We start from the raw sequence: 15,908 nt of genomic DNA, 5'->3' as shown, positions 1-15,908 counted from the left end.
CAGCAGATGGCAGATGGTAGGGCGTAGGGGTTACTTTGACTTGCTTTGACTACTAGTAAATACAGAAGTTAGGTTATGACTCACGTGTTCACTTTTAAAAGCTTAAACTGCTTTTTATATTATTTCAATACAAGTTATTTATTTTAATATTATTTCACTACGACGTTTGAAAGTTAAAAGTTAATGTAATCGAATCGTAAGTTTTTAATATTTTAAAACTTACGCATAACTAGAAGGTGTCAAACCTTACTATTCTTTCTATATTTTAGCAGGCTTACATTATTCTGAGAAAAACCTGAAATACTAAACGAGATGGGACGAAAAGCTAAATTCGATGGGGTGACTGCTCCAACTGGTCGTGGAAAAAAAGCAAAGAAGCAAGGAGATCCAACATTTCCAAAAGGAGTATTAGGTACTATAAATTACAATTTTATTTGTAAATTATAGTTTATTTGCCTGTGAGGGTTTTTCATAATTGATATCTCAGTAAACTAAACCAAGTAGTGATTTTGTATCTAATATTAATTTGAAAAGTGTTCACATATTAATTACTTTATATTGTTTCATAGTAAAAGAAGAAAAGATATTAAGTCATCGGCAAAAACAACGTGCAAGGAAACGGTTATTAAAAAAACAGAGTTTAAAAGAAAAGATAAAAAAATTACAGACGGAAAAGCATAGAGAAGCAGAACATACAATACAAAAATATGTAAGTTCTTTCATTTATAATTATGCTTTATGTGTCAACAATACTACTGGAAATTGTATGATTTTATTATACTAGAATATCAAGGATACACCGAAACAAATGACAAAAAAGAAGAAGAAATTTTCTAAATCCATATCAGTTCAAAATGGTAGTTTAAGCGATGAAAATGAGCAAATGGAATTGGATGAAGATTGTAATATGTCCAATGATGAATATGTAGACAAAAGTGCAAAACAGAAAAATACAAAAATGAAGTTAATGGATAGTGATGTGGAGGATGAAAGTGATATTGCAGAAAGTGATAAGGAACATGATATAAATGAGTTAGACGAGGATGAAGAAACAGAGGAGGAGGATGAAATGACTCAGGATGAAGGCACGGTAGAGGATGATAACAATGATCTACTTCCCATAGAAAAAGCAAATAAGAAATTGAAGAAAAAACAGGAAAAAGAGAAGTAAATATATTATTTATAATTGGATCACGCCGAGTGTCTTCTTTCTCATTCATTCTCAATTATTTTCTAGAAAACTGGCAGAAGAGGAAATGAATGATATGATTTCACAGCAATGTATTTTCACTTTTCCTACTGAAGAGGAACTTGCAGATGTTACTAATCTTAAAGATGTCCAACAACGAATAAAAGACATTGTTATGATATTATCTGACTTTAAAAGATTGCGCGACGTGAATAGGTATATTCCTTGTCACTAAAGTAACTTATGAAGAAACTTCATAGAAGTTCTATACTCAATTATCTTATAGATCGCGTACAGAATACATGGACATTCTCAGGAGTGATTTATGTACATACTATAGTTACAATAATTTTTTAATGGAAAGATTGATGCAAATATTTCCACTAGACGAGCTATTAGAATTTTTGGAAGCTAGCGAAGTTCAAAGACCTATGACGATACGAACAAACACATTAAAAACGCGTCGTCGCGATTTGGCAGAGGTATTCGTTAAATTAAATATAAAATAAATATTTCATATATACTTTTTAATGTATTTTCAGAGTATATCACTAATAATTATATACTTATATTTCATAGGCTTTGATCAACAGAGGTGTTAATTTAGATCCGATAGGTAAATGGACAAAGATTGGATTAGTAGTTTATTCTTCGCAAGTTCCAATGGGTGCAACACCGGAGTACCTGGCAGGACATTATATTCTGCAGGGTGCATCTAGTTTTCTACCTGTTATGGCTTTAGATCCTAAAGAGAACGAAAGAATTCTGGATATGTGTGCTGCACCTGGCGGAAAATCGTCACATATAGCGGCGCTTATGAAAAACACAGGTGTACTTTTCGCGAATGATGCGAATGAAGAAAGAATAAAGGCTGTTGTTGGTAATTTTCATAGACTTGGCATTGTGAATTCTGTAATTTGCACTTATGATGGACGGAAGATGCCATCGGTAAATGACATTTATTTAGATAAGTATTCTTTGCATTAACACGAATACATTAAGTAAATAGTATAATTTTCAGGTTATTAAAGGCTTCGATAGAGTTTTATTGGATGCACCATGTACTGGTACCGGTGTTGTTTCGAAAGACCCCAGTGTTAAAACCAATAAAGATGAAATAGACATACAACGTTGTTGTACATTGCAAAGGGAATTACTTTTAGCAGCTATAGACTGCGCTAATGCTCGTTCAGAGTCAGGTGGTATTATTGTTTATTCCACTTGTTCGATACTACCAGAAGAGAATGAGTGGGTTGTCGATTATGCTCTTAAAAAACGTGACGTAAAAGTGGTACCTACTGGTATAGAATTTGGTGCTGATGGTTTTACCAGTTACAGACAACATAGGTTTCATCCTTCGTTAAAATTCACAAAACGATTTTATCCACATGTACATAATATGGATGGATTTTTTGTAGCAAAATTAAAGAAATTTTCCAACATTGTTCAAAAAAAGAAAGATACCGAGGAAGAAACGTTTGACTAATGTTTGCGAAATACATGAATGTATGATGATTACCATAACATTTGGAAAACATGCCGTTCAAGCAATTTGAATGTATTAAAAATATATGTATATACAGAATTTATATTTTACATTAAATTTGATGTATAAATTATATAACATTCTCTAATTACAGTGCTTACATGCTTGATTATACGTTGCTTGTACATGATTGAAACAGTAAAAAAACAATATAACTGTCATACAAAAAAGTATGGGACATTAATGACTGATAAATCTTTAAAGCACGCGACACTACGTTTGCTAGTGGAAAAATATACTCTTTAGTTGTTTCTCACAAAGTTTTTTTACTTCATCTGAAAGAAGAACATTCCTGTATGAATAATAGCTATTTAATATAACTCTATTATATAATTAACATAATTAGATATGTACCTTCTATTTCAATTATACTTGCACTCTTTTGTTGAATAACTACAAAAAATTCCCTCAAATTTGATAATTTTCCAATAACCCAATAATCGCTCATAGTTTTTATAATAATTTCACCAGCTTCTTTTAACCTGAAACGAGAGAAAATCAAGAATACCTTTCAGTACAAATAGCTTATCTAAAACAAAAACATTGCTATATAATATACTAACTTGTTTGTATCATTGTATATGTCTGTAATAACCCTCAATACTTCAGGTGTTGTAAGTACATTAGAACATCGTCTATTATCCAGATGTATCGTACTCTTATATGCTAAATTAAGTTTATTAAAATACAAGTATTTTGTACAAGACTCAGGTGTAATTATAACATGTTTGGCACATTGTTCTGCAACTGAACTAACAAGAGCGGTCAATTGTGGTCCAAGGAAACCATCAAGACTTTTAAAGAAATCTATTAACAAATTTGTTTTACCTGTAAAATAAACATTTTAATTTTGCAGATTTAAAGCTTTAAAATTAATAACAGTATTTTTTTCGGAAAGAGATACCTACTGTCAACAAAAAGACAAATGGTAGCACTTAGCGATCGATAAACTACTAAATATAAAGAGATTGGTTTTGTAGAATAATTTATAAACACTGTAGGAGATTTTCCAATTAAACTTGGTTCATTAACGCTAGAAGGGCCGGTGACAAATCTGCAAATTTGTATCGCATATGCTTATTATAACATCACATATCAAGGAATAAGTAAATATATATGTACTAACTTTCCATAATGCGAAGTAGTAAATGGCGAAGGGGAATTTCTGGGCATTGAATCCCCGTGTAGTTCTTTTTCGAGATGAGCTGGTAAAAGTGTACCTACTAAGTAATTATAAACTACTTGCATATCTTCAGGTTCTATCCCACTCCTAAATAACAATATAATATTATTTTTCCTATCGGAATACATTGTATCAATACATTAATTATAATGTTACTAACCATACAACTTGATCATTATAAAGAAATGCTGTATACTTCACTTGCGAAAACATAGCTTCTATGAGATTCATAAAACATTGTACTCGTAAAAATGTTATTTTGTCAAGAGGTAAAAATTGTAAGCCTTGGAAAACATCCAAAATATCACTGTTATTTAATTTCAAGGATAACAAATACTGTGAAAAATGTATGATTTTAAAACAAACAATACGCTAAAATATATACATATTGCATGTGTTATTAAGTATATATTTACTCTCGAATAAAAATGTTCAAGTTTATGTTTTAGTAATGTTATAGATCCACATTCAGGTTCGTTAATGATTGTGTCAAACGAGCCCATGAATAATCTGAACATAACATATGCTTGTTTTAATATAGATTGACAAACACTGCTAGAAACTTCATCGTTTTGATATTCTATATATTTATTACCATCTTTATCTTTACACATATAAGGTACTCCAACAATCTATAAAAGAATCATGTAATTTTAGGATCATATTATATATTTAATATGTTCAAATAACAAAAAAATTGTTGTGTATGGTTTGGTTTATGAATATTGCAGAAAACATACCATAACCATCCAAAAATTTTCTTCTGGTTGATAATATATTTGACGAGTTTTATGCGTATGACAATAATCGCAAGGTTGTTCAGGATTAAATGATCTAAAAATGTGAATATAAGAATTTAATCTTGTTAAACTAATGCAACGTATAGGAAAGATTTTAACATAAAAATATAATTGTGTTTATACACACTTTGCAAAATTAATAATTGCCTCGCTGAGTCCTATATTTTTAATCTGAACATCTAAATCTCTTTCTGGATAATAATAAAGAATTTTTTTCTCTTCCTGCACAGAGGATACATGATGACTTCTTTATGTTATATGTATATCAAGCATGATTTTGCAAATTTTTTAAATACTTTATTGCCGAATTGTATGTACTTGCCTCCCCTTCTTTCTTTGCATACGTTCCATTAAATATATAAAAGTGTTCCAGAGTAACCTCCGTTTTAGATGTCATTTTGACAAACAACGTAACCGAAAGATGTAATATTTTTGTTTTTTTATAAAGTATCGGAATATTAACAAGCACAGGGATCGATTAATTGAAACTACCTTATTTGCATTTAATTTTACACGAATATCTCAAGCACCGAATGTAAAATTGTCTCATCCCTCGCAAGTACTTTGACAAATTATTTTGAAAACTTGACAGATACCGAGTTAGCAGCACTGTTTATTGTCACGTGATCAAGGTATTTTATCACTGACAAAGTATGAGACAGAATGATTATTGAATGAGTTGATATATGTACAGTCAGTTGGTGTTATCATTATCAGGTATTATTCGATCGGTATGGTATAGCTTGGTAGTGATAGACCTACACTTTATCCACATCTACGTTTCCTAACCCAAAACTTCAAATTACGTTTAGTGTTTTTTGATGCGATTGATCGCATGTAGGCATATCTGCTGAACTGAAATTTCTGAGAAAATGTAGGAAAATAATACAAAATCAGTTTTTTAAAATCTTAAAGTTTTTTGCCTTCTTCAAAAATATTTCAAAGAAGAGATTCAATTACATTTCATTTTACAATAGTGGATATTGTATACAATATAAAAACGTACAATTTGTGTTATATTAATTTAACCATTTATAAATATTTCAAACTAATAACTAATTTTTAATGTGTTACAACATATTTGAACCGTTTTGTATACAAAATTGATAATATTTTTAATTTAGAGAAACTATGATTGCATGTATAGTAGGCAACAGTATGCAACAGTACACTGCAGTCGATTAGGCGCTAATAAATTTATGTCAATGATCCAAAAGCAATTATAAATATTATTTAAAAATTTCTGAAAAGGATGACTATTTCTCAGAAGTCCCAAGGTGATCATTTGCCAGATATTATTTTCTACATTTAATCGTAGAGTTGGTACTTTAAATTGGAATGAAGATGTTGTTTTTTTTTTAAATAATTTAGAATGGACTATTTTAATGGAAGAACCTGTATTGCGCGACTCTTACGGAAAAGTCATGCAAAACTGCTAGCTAGAAGTTTGAATTTACCGCGCGTAATGAAATTAAAAAAGCGCGCCAACGCGATGTCCTCCGTTTCGATGTCTCGAATCGTATCTAGGTGGCCTTAAAGTTTCGAAGCCGGCCAGACCGGACTGTATTTTTGCTGAGCTGGGTTGTTATTTACATCTCGGAGCCGCTGTTCGTCCAGTGATCCCATCTGTGAGAGGAGAGGAGCGGCGAAAAATTCTCGTGTGAAAATTCGTCGCGCTGGCATCCCAACATTATCAAAGTCCAATCCCCCTTTTAGTGTTTCCCTATCACCTGCACCGCGCGGCCTTAACCTGCCTTAGCCAGGACGTTTGACAACGATGAAAGTGACGGTGACTACGCTCAGCGACGACATCTTCGTCCTAGATGTCAGCGAGGAGTTGGAGTTGGAAAACTTCAAGGCTTTCTGCGAGATCGAGAGCGGCGTCCCGGCTCACGAGATCGTAATTGCGTTCAATGGTCTTCCCCTGATGGACGACAAAAAATCGTTACGAGATCACGGGATCCGGGACGGTGACGCGGTGATCTTGCAGCATATGCACCAGAGTGGCAACCTTCACCCCTTTGACAGAGGTCAGCTTCAATCCGCATCATTATTTAATGCAGCGATCGAGGCGGGTCGTGAGGTTAGCTTTTCGGCTTCGATTTACGTTTTCAATCACTCTGTATCAGAGATAGGCAAAATTCTTATCTAGATAACAATTTCCAATAATGATTAAAAAATGAACAACAGGATACGATTGAATTTCATAAGAATATATTTAACAATATACAGACAAAAATGTAACTATTCAATTGTAAATTGTATCTGTATTTCTCACATTGCTCAAGTAGATCTTATTTGAAAACACACACACACACACACACCCACACACACACACACGATTCCAGTGTGTACAAACTTGGATCTGTCTACTCGACTAAACATGCTTCCCTATGTATGTCTATTTTTATTCTGCCATCAAAATCATGTCTTGATTGTATATAAAGCAAAAGATTTTGGTTGTCAAAACTTATTTCTTATGCTATGAATTATATAAAGTTTGAATTTTACTTTTGTAGTCTTGTTACATGCATTTGCTCTCATGTATTGCAGTGACTTTCAAATTTTTTATTAACTCTGACTATAACGAGTGCAACTGATGAGTGATAATTTATTTGCTTTCTTGAACCCATTCAATGTTGCCTAAATAAAAATAATTCTTATCTCTAGTTGTGACCATCTATATATAATCTTTATAAATGATAGTTGAAGTTGAAGAATACATTATGTTTTAGATGAACTTTTGAATATTTGTAAGACCTTACAGTTGCTCTGCATGGTTTTGTTAGTGCAAACAGAATGATTGAAGCTTTGCACAGCAGTTGATTTAACGATAATTTATTCCAATGGGATTGTCTTGTGAGTTGTTTAAGAGCGCATTCTATGTAGTAAAGAAGAGAATGTATTAAATTCCAAGATACGTTACTTTAGCTGTTCCCATGTTGGACTGCAGTTCCATCAGAGTACCAGAAGTGTCCACTAATCGACAGCCTACCACTTCGAATAATGCTGCAAGAGTACAAAATCCTAGAAGCGAGGATGATCCAGCGATGATAAGAGATATGTTCTTAGCTAACCCAGATCAGCTAGCACTGCTCAAACAGAATAATTCTAGACTAGCCGATGCTTTACTATCTGGAAATTTTGGTGAATCTTGGAAATATATATTTTTAGATCGCTATCTTAGCATTCTGAAAATTTGTTTTAATTAAATAATTTTGTGACTTATAGATAGATTTTCTACTGTACTCAGAGAGCAAATAAAAGCTCGAGATGAACGTCAGGCTCAAAGATTAAGAATGATGAATGCAGATCCGTTTGATACGGAAGCACAAAGGCTAATTGCAGAGGAAATTAGGCAAAAAAACATTGAAGCCAATATGGAAGCTGCAATGGAGTATAATCCGGAAATATTTGGAACAGTTGTTATGTTATATATTAATTGTAAAGTCAATGGATTTCCAGTTATAGCATTTATTGATTCAGGTGTGTATCCATTTACATTTAAATTTGATTAATAATGTCTTTATCTACATTTAAATTTAACTAATAAAAAGTAATGAAACGTATAAATTCGTGTGACAAATATTTGATACCACCCTTAGATCGGAGACAAGATTGTTTTCAAATATCTTTCACTGCATTCGGTTAGTGGGTGTCTATTTTTAAATTCGTACATTTTGAAAGTCATTCTTTACAGTATGGTTGTTCATGGAGGGTACAGTTTAATTTTAGACATTGGAATCTGCACTCTCGCACGAGTCATATTTTTGTATTTTTAAATAGCTTGATACTCCCATCCAAAAAATACTTCTCTATGACGTTCGGTAAAAGAATAATATAAAAAATTAGGTGCACAGTCAACTATAATGTCTGCTGCCTGTGCGGAAAGGTGCCACATAATGCGATTAGTAGACTCAAGGTGGGCTGGAGTGGCTAAAGGTGTCGGAACTGAACCCATTATTGGACGTATACACATGGTACAAATTCAGATTGGTAACGATCACTTAACGACATCGTTCAGTGTCCTTGAAAATCAACAATTGGACATGTTATTTGGTTTGGACATGTTGAAGAGGCACCAGTGTTGCATAGACTTGAAGAAAAATGTCCTAAAAATTGGCACTACTGGCACTGAAACACCATTTCTTGCGGAAGGTGAATTTTTCAAAAACACCAGCTGCTGTGAAATATCTCTTTTAGTTATACTATAGAAGAATATCTTTTCTTAGGCGATTTGCCTGAGTGTGCAAGGTTGAGTGGCAACAATGATCCGGCTTTTGACGATGAGGTTTTCGACGATAGGGAACTTCAAAGAGCTCTGGAGGATAGTTCTAGAGATGCGACGAAACAACGTCAACAAAAAGGTATGTATGAATCTGTCTCAACCCCCTTCCTTTTTCCACAATGATTCTCTAAAAATACTTATTGCCAATGAAACAGGAGTAAGCAAATTCCTACCGATATTGAACACATTTTTCTCTCATCCAGGAAAATCCAAATAACAAGAAACCAGATCCTTTAATTCATCCGGATTGATGTTTCTAATAAACCGAGAGTTGATCACTTTCCCTTGCGTATTTGTGTATTTATTTATCGTCTGTTAAAAAGCAGAAGGAGTGTCTTTTCCGTATGCTTTGTAGATGGTCAAGGAAGTAATAATTCAAGCGGGATTTCGAGTTCGTCAAGCATATCAACCGCTCTAGACACAACAGTGCACTCTCAAGATCCTTTCACGGAGGAAACAGTCGAGGAGATCGTGGCCTTGGGTTTTACCAGGGCGCAAGTTATCGGGGAATTGCGCAGATTAAACGGAGATAAGGCGCAAGCTACCGCTGCGTTATTCGCGAAATCATTAAAATTTTAAGGCAACGAAGAGGGGAAATGAAACTTTTAAAAATCCAGATAACAAATGTAGAGGATAAGAGAATTTGTACTTGTTTACTTGTAGCGATTTTTCATACAATGATTACTCATGTTGATGCACCAAGTGACCAATAACGCTCAGACAGAGACACGTTTATCATTCGACGGTATAGGTTTAATTCCGCCGAGCAGAACTGGATGATTAGGTTCCATTTTCAGGGTGAAGCTATGTATCCTGTGCATATCCTATTTTTTTTGTTATGTATCCAGAATTTATAAGGTGAATTAAGTCTGTTGAATTTCAATAGGGGCGAGTCAGTGTGGTGTGGAATTCAACTACAATTACCGCAATACGCATAAGTTTAGGGTTAGGTTAAGGAGAATTATAAGGTTTAATTAGACGATCAGTTCGTTCTTTTTGTGGAGATAGAAAAGAAGTTCGGTCGCGTTCGTTAGCGCTCTTACTATTTTTTTACTAGTTCAAATCCATGCAGAAAATGGAGAGCCAAAAGCATAGTTTCACATTACGAATGTTCCAGGCTTTCTAACAAATCAGCTTGCCTCTGAAAGTTAGTTCCTCCGTAATTTATCAAATAAATAAACATTGTAACGCGGGATGGTCCTGACGGATCAAACAGTCTAAAATACAAGCAAAACTCTCGATTGGAAACCTTTATTATTTTTGGTGACTATTCATTGAGTCTACATAGCAAACAACATGAATTTTGTACTGTTATTATCTGCTTAGGGTATGGTATTTTTCTGTATTTTCTTTATTATACCGATTAAAAAAGAAAGAAAGTGTAACAACGTAATTCACCCGTGTTTCTATACTTGTACGTATTTTTCTGAATAGTCACGTTCTATTATGTTAGGAAGTAAGCCTTCTTACACTCTGTTAACAGCAGAGTTGTTTCAGCACGAATTAACTTTTGGCTAAGTGGTATATTTGTGTTTTGTACCTTTTATTTTGCTCAGTCGAAGGCTGTAGTTGAATAAGAAGAGAAGATTTGCCCTAGCGCGAATGATTTAAATTTTTCTTGCATATGTTCCTATTAGTCTCACTTGTAATTTGGCCAAAGGCAATCAGAAATATTCAGTGGGAGATGCATGTCCCACTAAGATCGGAAGGGTTAAGTTGTAAATCTCCATACATCATTTTCAAGGGACTAATTTATAATAAAAAAAAAAATTGTATATAATGTATAGCATTGTTTGTTTGAACTTGAAAAACTGAAAAACTATACAACCGATTTTGGTGGAGGTTCCGTTAATGATAATTTCTCGAGGAAAATTTTCACCTAACATCTTCTTGGATTGACTTGAAATTGTTGGTACCTTTCGTTTAAATGAGATTGTTGTGTTTGTTTCACAAAGTATACTTAGCTTCTAAAAGCATTATCAATGTCGTTTATAAACACTTTTTCGGCAGTATCAATTTAATAATGTACAAAAACCAAGCTCATAGCAACAAACATAACAATTTTAATTTTTATTAGTAACAAATATAACAATTTTAATTTTCATTTGGTAGATGAAATTCGATCCTTGGGTGCACCTTATCGCTCTTACTTGGATGCTGAACAAACGATAATAATGTCGAGGATGACACCGTTACTTTTAAGGAGATAACAATTAAGCAAGAAGAATTGCTGTGTGTAGAAATTGGTAATTGAATCACATTATTTATAAGAGTTCCTCGTCCGACCACTTAATTTCGACCATTTTACCGGTGCGAGCAGACTCGGCGCACGCGGTAGCAACCTTGCTAACCGCCAGGGTTTCTTTAGGCAGAACGTTCATCTGAGCCTTTCCATTAACAACGTCGATAAAGTGATTTAGCTCGTTGCGATAACCATGCATGTATCTGCTAGGAAACGAATACCAGATAGGATTCTGGGTAGCTCCTTGAAGACCGTACTGGGTGGTAAGGCCAGGATTAGGACGTTCGTTGTCCACAGTTATCATGCCCTTCTGACCGTACACCTCGAGACGCTGATCGTACCCGTAACAACTGGTTCGTGACACATCGACCATCCCCAAGGTACCAGAAGGAAAGTAAAGAGTTACTACTACTGTATCGTAGTCACCCATGGCTTTGATTTCTGGAACGTGTGCGTGGGCTTGGGCAGCAACCTGCGATCAAATATTTTGAAAATACGATTGGTTTCATTTACACTGACAGGATAATAATGAATTATTTAAAATTTCAAGTAGACTAGTAGAATATATGTGATACATGAAAGAAATATATCAAAGTTGAGGATGAAATTTTCAATTATTGTTTGTTCTGGAAGTTTGCCAATGACGATGTTACAAAATATTATTTTACCTTGATTGGAAGTTCTCCAAGAATTGAAATTATCATGTCGAAGTCATGAACCATACAATCATGGAATATTCCACAAGATGTTTTCAAGTATTCTACGCTAGGAAGAGGAGAGTCCCTAGAGATAGTCTTAATCACGTGAACGTGACCAAGTTCGCCGTTTCTGACCCTTTCCTTGGTCAATGAAAAGCTAGGATCGAAACGCCTGTTGAAGGCGCAGAACAACGGTTTGCCGACCTTCTTTGCAGTCTCGTAACATTTTAGAACATTCGAGCGATCTTCAGCCACTGGTTTCTCGCAGAAGACCGATTTCTTCGCTTCCAGAGCTTTCCTTACGATCGTTTCGTGAGTAAATGTGGGCGATGCGACGACAACAGCATCTACGCTAAATAATTACGAATAAATCGTTAATTAAATATTTAGAACCTTTAATATATTTCACCTCGAGTAAAGTACAAATTCAATAATTGTGTAATTGCTATCGTGCTAAAGTGCGGATTTTTATGCGATTATATTATAGGAAATGATGAATTCGAACATGCAAGAAACTACAAAATGCACACAGTATGCAATAATACAAAAAAATATTGGAAGAAAATGACCGGTGCTTTGAAACTTTCTGATAATCTTGATAGAAAAACAGGTGCTTCTTACTTGGGATCGTTGAATACCTTGTCCCATTGTTTACTGTTCAAGAAAGTAACATTATCTAGATGCCAGTAGTCCCTCAGGTTGCTCCATTTCGATTCGAGATCGTCAACGATATACAACAATTTTACGTTAGGATTGGTCATAATATTTGATAAATGAATCGTTCCAGCACGTCCTGCGCCAAACAGGGCGAGTTTCACTACTGGCTGGAGTGAGTCTCTTTTTGTCGCGAGATTTTTCAAGTATCTGTAATTAAGTTAAAATAACTTTCCAGTGACCGAAGAAGAGAAAAATTCAACCAACCGAAGCATCATCCAAGAATTGAATCGAAATTTGTGTTCATTATAGGCAAAGGATAAGAATCGTTAAAGGTTCACGAAGTCGAACATGTTTTAGAGTAACATTTCGGATTATACACGGTATCCTAGAATTCGTGTAAGAACCGGAAGTGGGGGGTAGCTGAGACAATTTTGCTTCGCTTTTGAATTATTAACGAAAAACCAGCGATCAATCACAGTGGCCGAGTAGCGGGCCAGAGAGAAATTCTCAAAGTGTAGTTAATACTTCGTATGGAACGATTCTCCAATTACTTACTCCTGATAGACATAGTCTTGCACGGCCGGTGAGGGTTGTTGTTTCGCGTACGGCGAGACATCCTTGAATTTCACCGTTGCCATGATTTTAACTCTATGTGCAATCTATTCACGAGTGATTTTAACTTGCGCGATATCGTACTGTTTGCGCTGAAAATGAACAAACGGCGGCGTGCTAGTAAATTGTTGTATATAAACAAATTAGCTGGCATAGTGGGGGATCGAATGTGACGTAAATTACACGAGATTGAACAGCGCCAGATTTTTATATCCAAAATGTTTCAGTCATTCGGAGTTGCTTAACTTGTTTATGACTCTTTATCAACTCTGACAGAAGGGCTTGGAAAAAGTTCCACTACAATACAGATTACAGACATTTTCGTTAGCGAGTTACTTGTGAGAAAACTTGCGTGTGTATCGCTTAAAATGTGTGGAGATTCTAATGTTTAAAGTCTGAACCGATTATAAGATTCTGGAGAAGTAAAGTGTTAGAAATGAAACGATATATCGATTATACAATGCAGGGTGTCCCAAAAATGCTGGAGGTCCTTGAAAGGGGTGGTTCGGAGGGTGATTTGGTGATTTAAGGAGATATTAACAGAGTATCCCGGTGGAGCGCGGCCGTTTCGTAATTCGAACAAATTCTGATAAAACAAATTAATTATTCCTTTGTGCAGACTAGACAATGGTACGTGAATTGAGTAAAATGTACCAATAATGTTATGTAAATTGAGACATTTATTTTAATCAAGTTACGCGAGCGGTATTCTTCCAAGCAGTCCAGGTTCTATTATCTCAGTATTCAGAGTTTTATATAATCATAGAGCGATATCGTTTGGTCAGCGTTTACAATATGTTCTGATTTTACAAGGTTATCGGTGTATCGTATCACCTATCGCTAAAAACATGAGATAAAATGTAATCAACATCATTTAGCGCATCGGTATCATAGAAAATATGTATATTACGTGGAGAGTGGAACTGTACCAATCGTATCGGGTATCGCGAAATCTTTCATCGATTAATATTATTGCTAAAAATCGTAGGCGGATTCGGAATCGCAGTATGGAACTCTTGCTTCCAGTAGCGACATAAAAGTACTCGAATTTCAAAATTTTCCATGATTTTACTAAAACGAAAAAAATTAAACGATCAATGAATTAATATAGCTAATAATTAAATAGGGAAGAGCTTTTCAAAGGCTACAAAATGATTTATAACACTTGCATATAAAGTAATTTTTGGTTCATCTTTATATTAGATTGCTCAAAAGTTCGTTTTGCAACTTGCACTCAGTTGTTTAAATGGTAGTGTTTATATAAATAAACAAGCTTATCTCTTATTATTAATCAAGTTGACGTTATAACGGTAATAGGATTGTGCACAATTCAGTGATGTTACATAAAAGACAATCTGAATAAGAGACAAGGTCTAGATATAAAATTATTTATATATAATGTCAATGATAGTTTACGCATCATAATTTACGAATTCATTATCGATCCTGAGAATTGAGTTCGGCACGGCATTGTGGTCGGTATTACTATCCACATAGGCTGTCTTCTTTGACTTGTCCCTGCCGGGATCGGCATCCACCAGCGATACGCTTGATTTCACTTCTCTCGAATCGACGATACGATATGTTGTTTCTATTGTTACGATGTAATCAATGGAAATGCGATTAATACGTTCCCTGTCGGACGGCTTTTTTTTTAATTTTCCGTTCATCCCGGGTTTGGCATATGCGCCTCTCCTTATCGAGACTAACAGATTCGATTATGCGTATCTTACAATATTTATAAAACCGCAAAAATAATTATTATCAAGAACAAAGTGTAACATTTAGTATGCATTTTAAAACGAAGCAACATTATTTGCTTTATTAGAGCATGTACAGTATTGTCACGCGATGAGTAACTCGCTAACCCCACCTTTTTTTTTTTTTGAAGACGCCTACCGAGTGAGAGATCCGAAAAGAAGTGAGAGGTCCGTGAAAGCGAGAAGCCAAGCAGATTAGTGGAAAGAGCACAGAACATGTGTAATGTTTTCTCTTTCTTTAGCGTGTGTATTCTCCGAAACGATACTGTTAGTTGTATGTATGTATGTATGTAGTTTTAAACAGGCTAATATAAGTTGCCGCATAGAAGGGGCACTCCTGCGCGTATAAGACAGCAACCGACCCAGCAAACGGCTAGTATAGGTTGCCGCATAAAAGGGGCACGTCGGCGCCTACGATGCAGCAACAGGGCCTACCAATTGCCTAGCTATGATTGCCATATAAAAAGGGCACACTCCGCACCTACGTGGTAACAACCAGACCTATAAACCAATTGGCGGGTTACATTAAGGTGGTTTCATGTGGTTACAGTTAGGATGCCATTCCTAAATGTACCAGTCCAAATTTTACATTTTGGTATCAGAACTACAAAGAAATTCGAAGAGGTGGCACGAGGAATATCTGGTACGTATCGAAATTCTCGACAAATTTTACATTTTGGTATCAGGAGAACATAATATGCGAAGAGGTGGCACGTTTGCGCCTACGAGCAGGCCTAATTCAAGGGGCCCATTTTTGGTACGTATCAAATTCTGGCCCGATTTTACATTTTGGCAAAGTCAACAAAATTGCAAATCGCTCCTCTAAAAACTTCGACAATGTTGCAAAATCAACAAAGTGCAAATCGCTCCTCTCCAAACCTCAACAATGTTGCAAAGTAAACAAAGTTGCAAATCGCCCCTCTCCAAACTTCA

General features: G+C 34.9%; 5 protein-coding genes across 8 annotated transcripts in view; 3 read left to right on the top strand and 2 right to left on the bottom strand.

Moving 5' to 3' along the window:
* Positions 1 to 35: 35 nt before the first annotated feature.
* LOC128879262 (probable 28S rRNA (cytosine(4447)-C(5))-methyltransferase) lies at positions 36 to 2,774 on the top strand. 2 transcript variants are annotated; one of them, XM_054128241.1, is made up of 8 exons: positions 36 to 196; positions 270 to 412; positions 570 to 709; positions 785 to 1,167; positions 1,238 to 1,405; positions 1,476 to 1,671; positions 1,769 to 2,137; positions 2,211 to 2,774. In XM_054128241.1, the coding sequence occupies exons 2-8, from the start codon at positions 313 to 315 to the stop codon at positions 2,673 to 2,675; spliced, it is 1,821 nt and encodes a 606-aa protein (XP_053984216.1). In that variant the 5' UTR covers positions 36 to 196; positions 270 to 312; the 3' UTR covers positions 2,676 to 2,774. The 2 variants fall into 2 exon arrangements, with proteins under 2 accessions (XP_053984216.1, XP_053984217.1); XM_054128242.1 differs by having other exon boundaries at positions 38 to 196; positions 273 to 412.
* On the bottom strand, positions 2,732 to 5,435 carry LOC128879263 (vacuolar fusion protein CCZ1 homolog). Of its 2 annotated transcripts, XM_054128244.1 has the most exons (10): positions 5,037 to 5,435; positions 4,846 to 4,936; positions 4,659 to 4,752; positions 4,335 to 4,550; positions 4,079 to 4,254; positions 3,862 to 4,005; positions 3,644 to 3,789; positions 3,299 to 3,563; positions 3,090 to 3,217; positions 2,732 to 3,010 (listed from the first exon to the last, which is right to left on the bottom strand). In XM_054128244.1, exons 1-10 carry the CDS (start codon positions 5,113 to 5,115, stop codon positions 2,958 to 2,960), a joined length of 1,392 nt encoding a protein of 463 aa, XP_053984219.1. In that variant the 5' UTR covers positions 5,116 to 5,435; the 3' UTR covers positions 2,732 to 2,957. The 2 variants fall into 2 exon arrangements, with proteins under 2 accessions (XP_053984219.1, XP_053984220.1); XM_054128245.1 differs by lacking the exon at positions 4,846 to 4,936 and having other exon boundaries at positions 5,041 to 5,435.
* Positions 5,436 to 5,909: 474 nt separating this feature from the next.
* On the top strand, positions 5,910 to 10,399 carry LOC128879193 (protein DDI1 homolog 2). 2 transcript variants are annotated; one of them, XM_054128113.1, is made up of 6 exons: positions 5,910 to 6,748; positions 7,650 to 7,865; positions 7,950 to 8,204; positions 8,571 to 8,876; positions 8,951 to 9,085; positions 9,362 to 10,399. In XM_054128113.1, exons 1-6 carry the CDS (start codon positions 6,496 to 6,498, stop codon positions 9,583 to 9,585), a joined length of 1,389 nt encoding a protein of 462 aa, XP_053984088.1. In that variant the 5' UTR covers positions 5,910 to 6,495; the 3' UTR covers positions 9,586 to 10,399. The 2 variants fall into 2 exon arrangements, with proteins under 2 accessions (XP_053984088.1, XP_053984089.1); XM_054128114.1 differs by having other exon boundaries at positions 6,675 to 6,801.
* Positions 10,400 to 11,046: 647 nt separating this feature from the next.
* LOC128879194 (uncharacterized oxidoreductase YrbE-like) lies at positions 11,047 to 13,326 on the bottom strand. The gene is made up of 4 exons (XM_054128115.1): positions 13,159 to 13,326; positions 12,568 to 12,810; positions 11,917 to 12,298; positions 11,047 to 11,720 (listed from the first exon to the last, which is right to left on the bottom strand). Exons 1-4 carry the CDS (start codon positions 13,239 to 13,241, stop codon positions 11,271 to 11,273), a joined length of 1,158 nt encoding a protein of 385 aa, XP_053984090.1. The 5' UTR covers positions 13,242 to 13,326; the 3' UTR covers positions 11,047 to 11,270.
* A 2,036-nt stretch (positions 13,327 to 15,362) lies between these two features.
* Positions 15,363 to 15,908, top strand: part of LOC128879195 (probable enoyl-CoA hydratase, mitochondrial) — a 3,757-nt gene continuing 3,211 nt past the window's right edge. Inside the window, exon 1 of the mRNA XM_054128117.1 lies at positions 15,363 to 15,618. Within this exon, the coding sequence (XP_053984092.1) occupies positions 15,531 to 15,618 (88 nt within the window). The 5' untranslated portion in view covers positions 15,363 to 15,530. The remainder of the gene's footprint in view (positions 15,619 to 15,908) is intronic.

Source organism: Hylaeus volcanicus, chromosome 7 (assembly GCF_026283585.1).
Source record: "Hylaeus volcanicus isolate JK05 chromosome 7, UHH_iyHylVolc1.0_haploid, whole genome shotgun sequence".
NCBI lineage: Eukaryota > Metazoa > Arthropoda > Insecta > Hymenoptera > Colletidae > Hylaeus > Hylaeus volcanicus.
The sequence above is the reverse complement of the archived record's forward strand: the minus strand, read 5'-3'. Positions and strand labels throughout refer to the sequence as shown.

What these genes read in the sequence shown, in the direction of transcription:
- LOC128879194 (XM_054128115.1), bottom strand. Translation starts at nt 13,241, where the DNA reads ATGGCAACGGTGAAATTCAAGGATGTCTCGCCGTACGCGAAACAACAA. An exon ending in CAAGACTATGTCTATCAGGA is followed by an intron (nt 12,811 to 13,158) that starts GTAAGTAATTGG and finishes ACTTAATTACAG; the next exon opens with ATACTTGAAAAATCTCGCGA. An exon ending in TTGGAGAACTTCCAATCAAG is followed by an intron (nt 11,721 to 11,916) that starts GTAAAATAATAT and finishes ATTTGATCGCAG; the next exon opens with GTTGCTGCCCAAGCCCACGC.
- LOC128879263 (XM_054128244.1), bottom strand. Translation starts at nt 5,115, where the DNA reads ATGACATCTAAAACGGAGGTTACTCTGGAACACTTTTATATATTTAAT. An exon ending in TTGAACATTTTTATTCGAGA is followed by an intron (nt 4,255 to 4,334) that starts GTAAATATATAC and finishes CATTTTTCACAG; the next exon opens with TATTTGTTATCCTTGAAATT. An exon ending in ATATACAATGATACAAACAA is followed by an intron (nt 3,218 to 3,298) that starts GTTAGTATATTA and finishes CTCTCGTTTCAG; the next exon opens with GTTAAAAGAAGCTGGTGAAA.
- LOC128879193 (XM_054128113.1), top strand. Translation starts at nt 6,496, where the DNA reads ATGAAAGTGACGGTGACTACGCTCAGCGACGACATCTTCGTCCTAGAT. An exon ending in CCTTCACCCCTTTGACAGAG is followed by an intron (nt 6,749 to 7,649) that starts GTCAGCTTCAAT and finishes ACGTTACTTTAG; the next exon opens with CTGTTCCCATGTTGGACTGC. An exon ending in GAAACAACGTCAACAAAAAG is followed by an intron (nt 9,086 to 9,361) that starts GTATGTATGAAT and finishes TATGCTTTGTAG; the next exon opens with ATGGTCAAGGAAGTAATAAT.
- LOC128879262 (XM_054128241.1), top strand. Translation starts at nt 313, where the DNA reads ATGGGACGAAAAGCTAAATTCGATGGGGTGACTGCTCCAACTGGTCGT. An exon ending in AACATACAATACAAAAATAT is followed by an intron (nt 710 to 784) that starts GTAAGTTCTTTC and finishes TTATTATACTAG; the next exon opens with AATATCAAGGATACACCGAA. An exon ending in ATGGACGGAAGATGCCATCG is followed by an intron (nt 2,138 to 2,210) that starts GTAAATGACATT and finishes TATAATTTTCAG; the next exon opens with GTTATTAAAGGCTTCGATAG.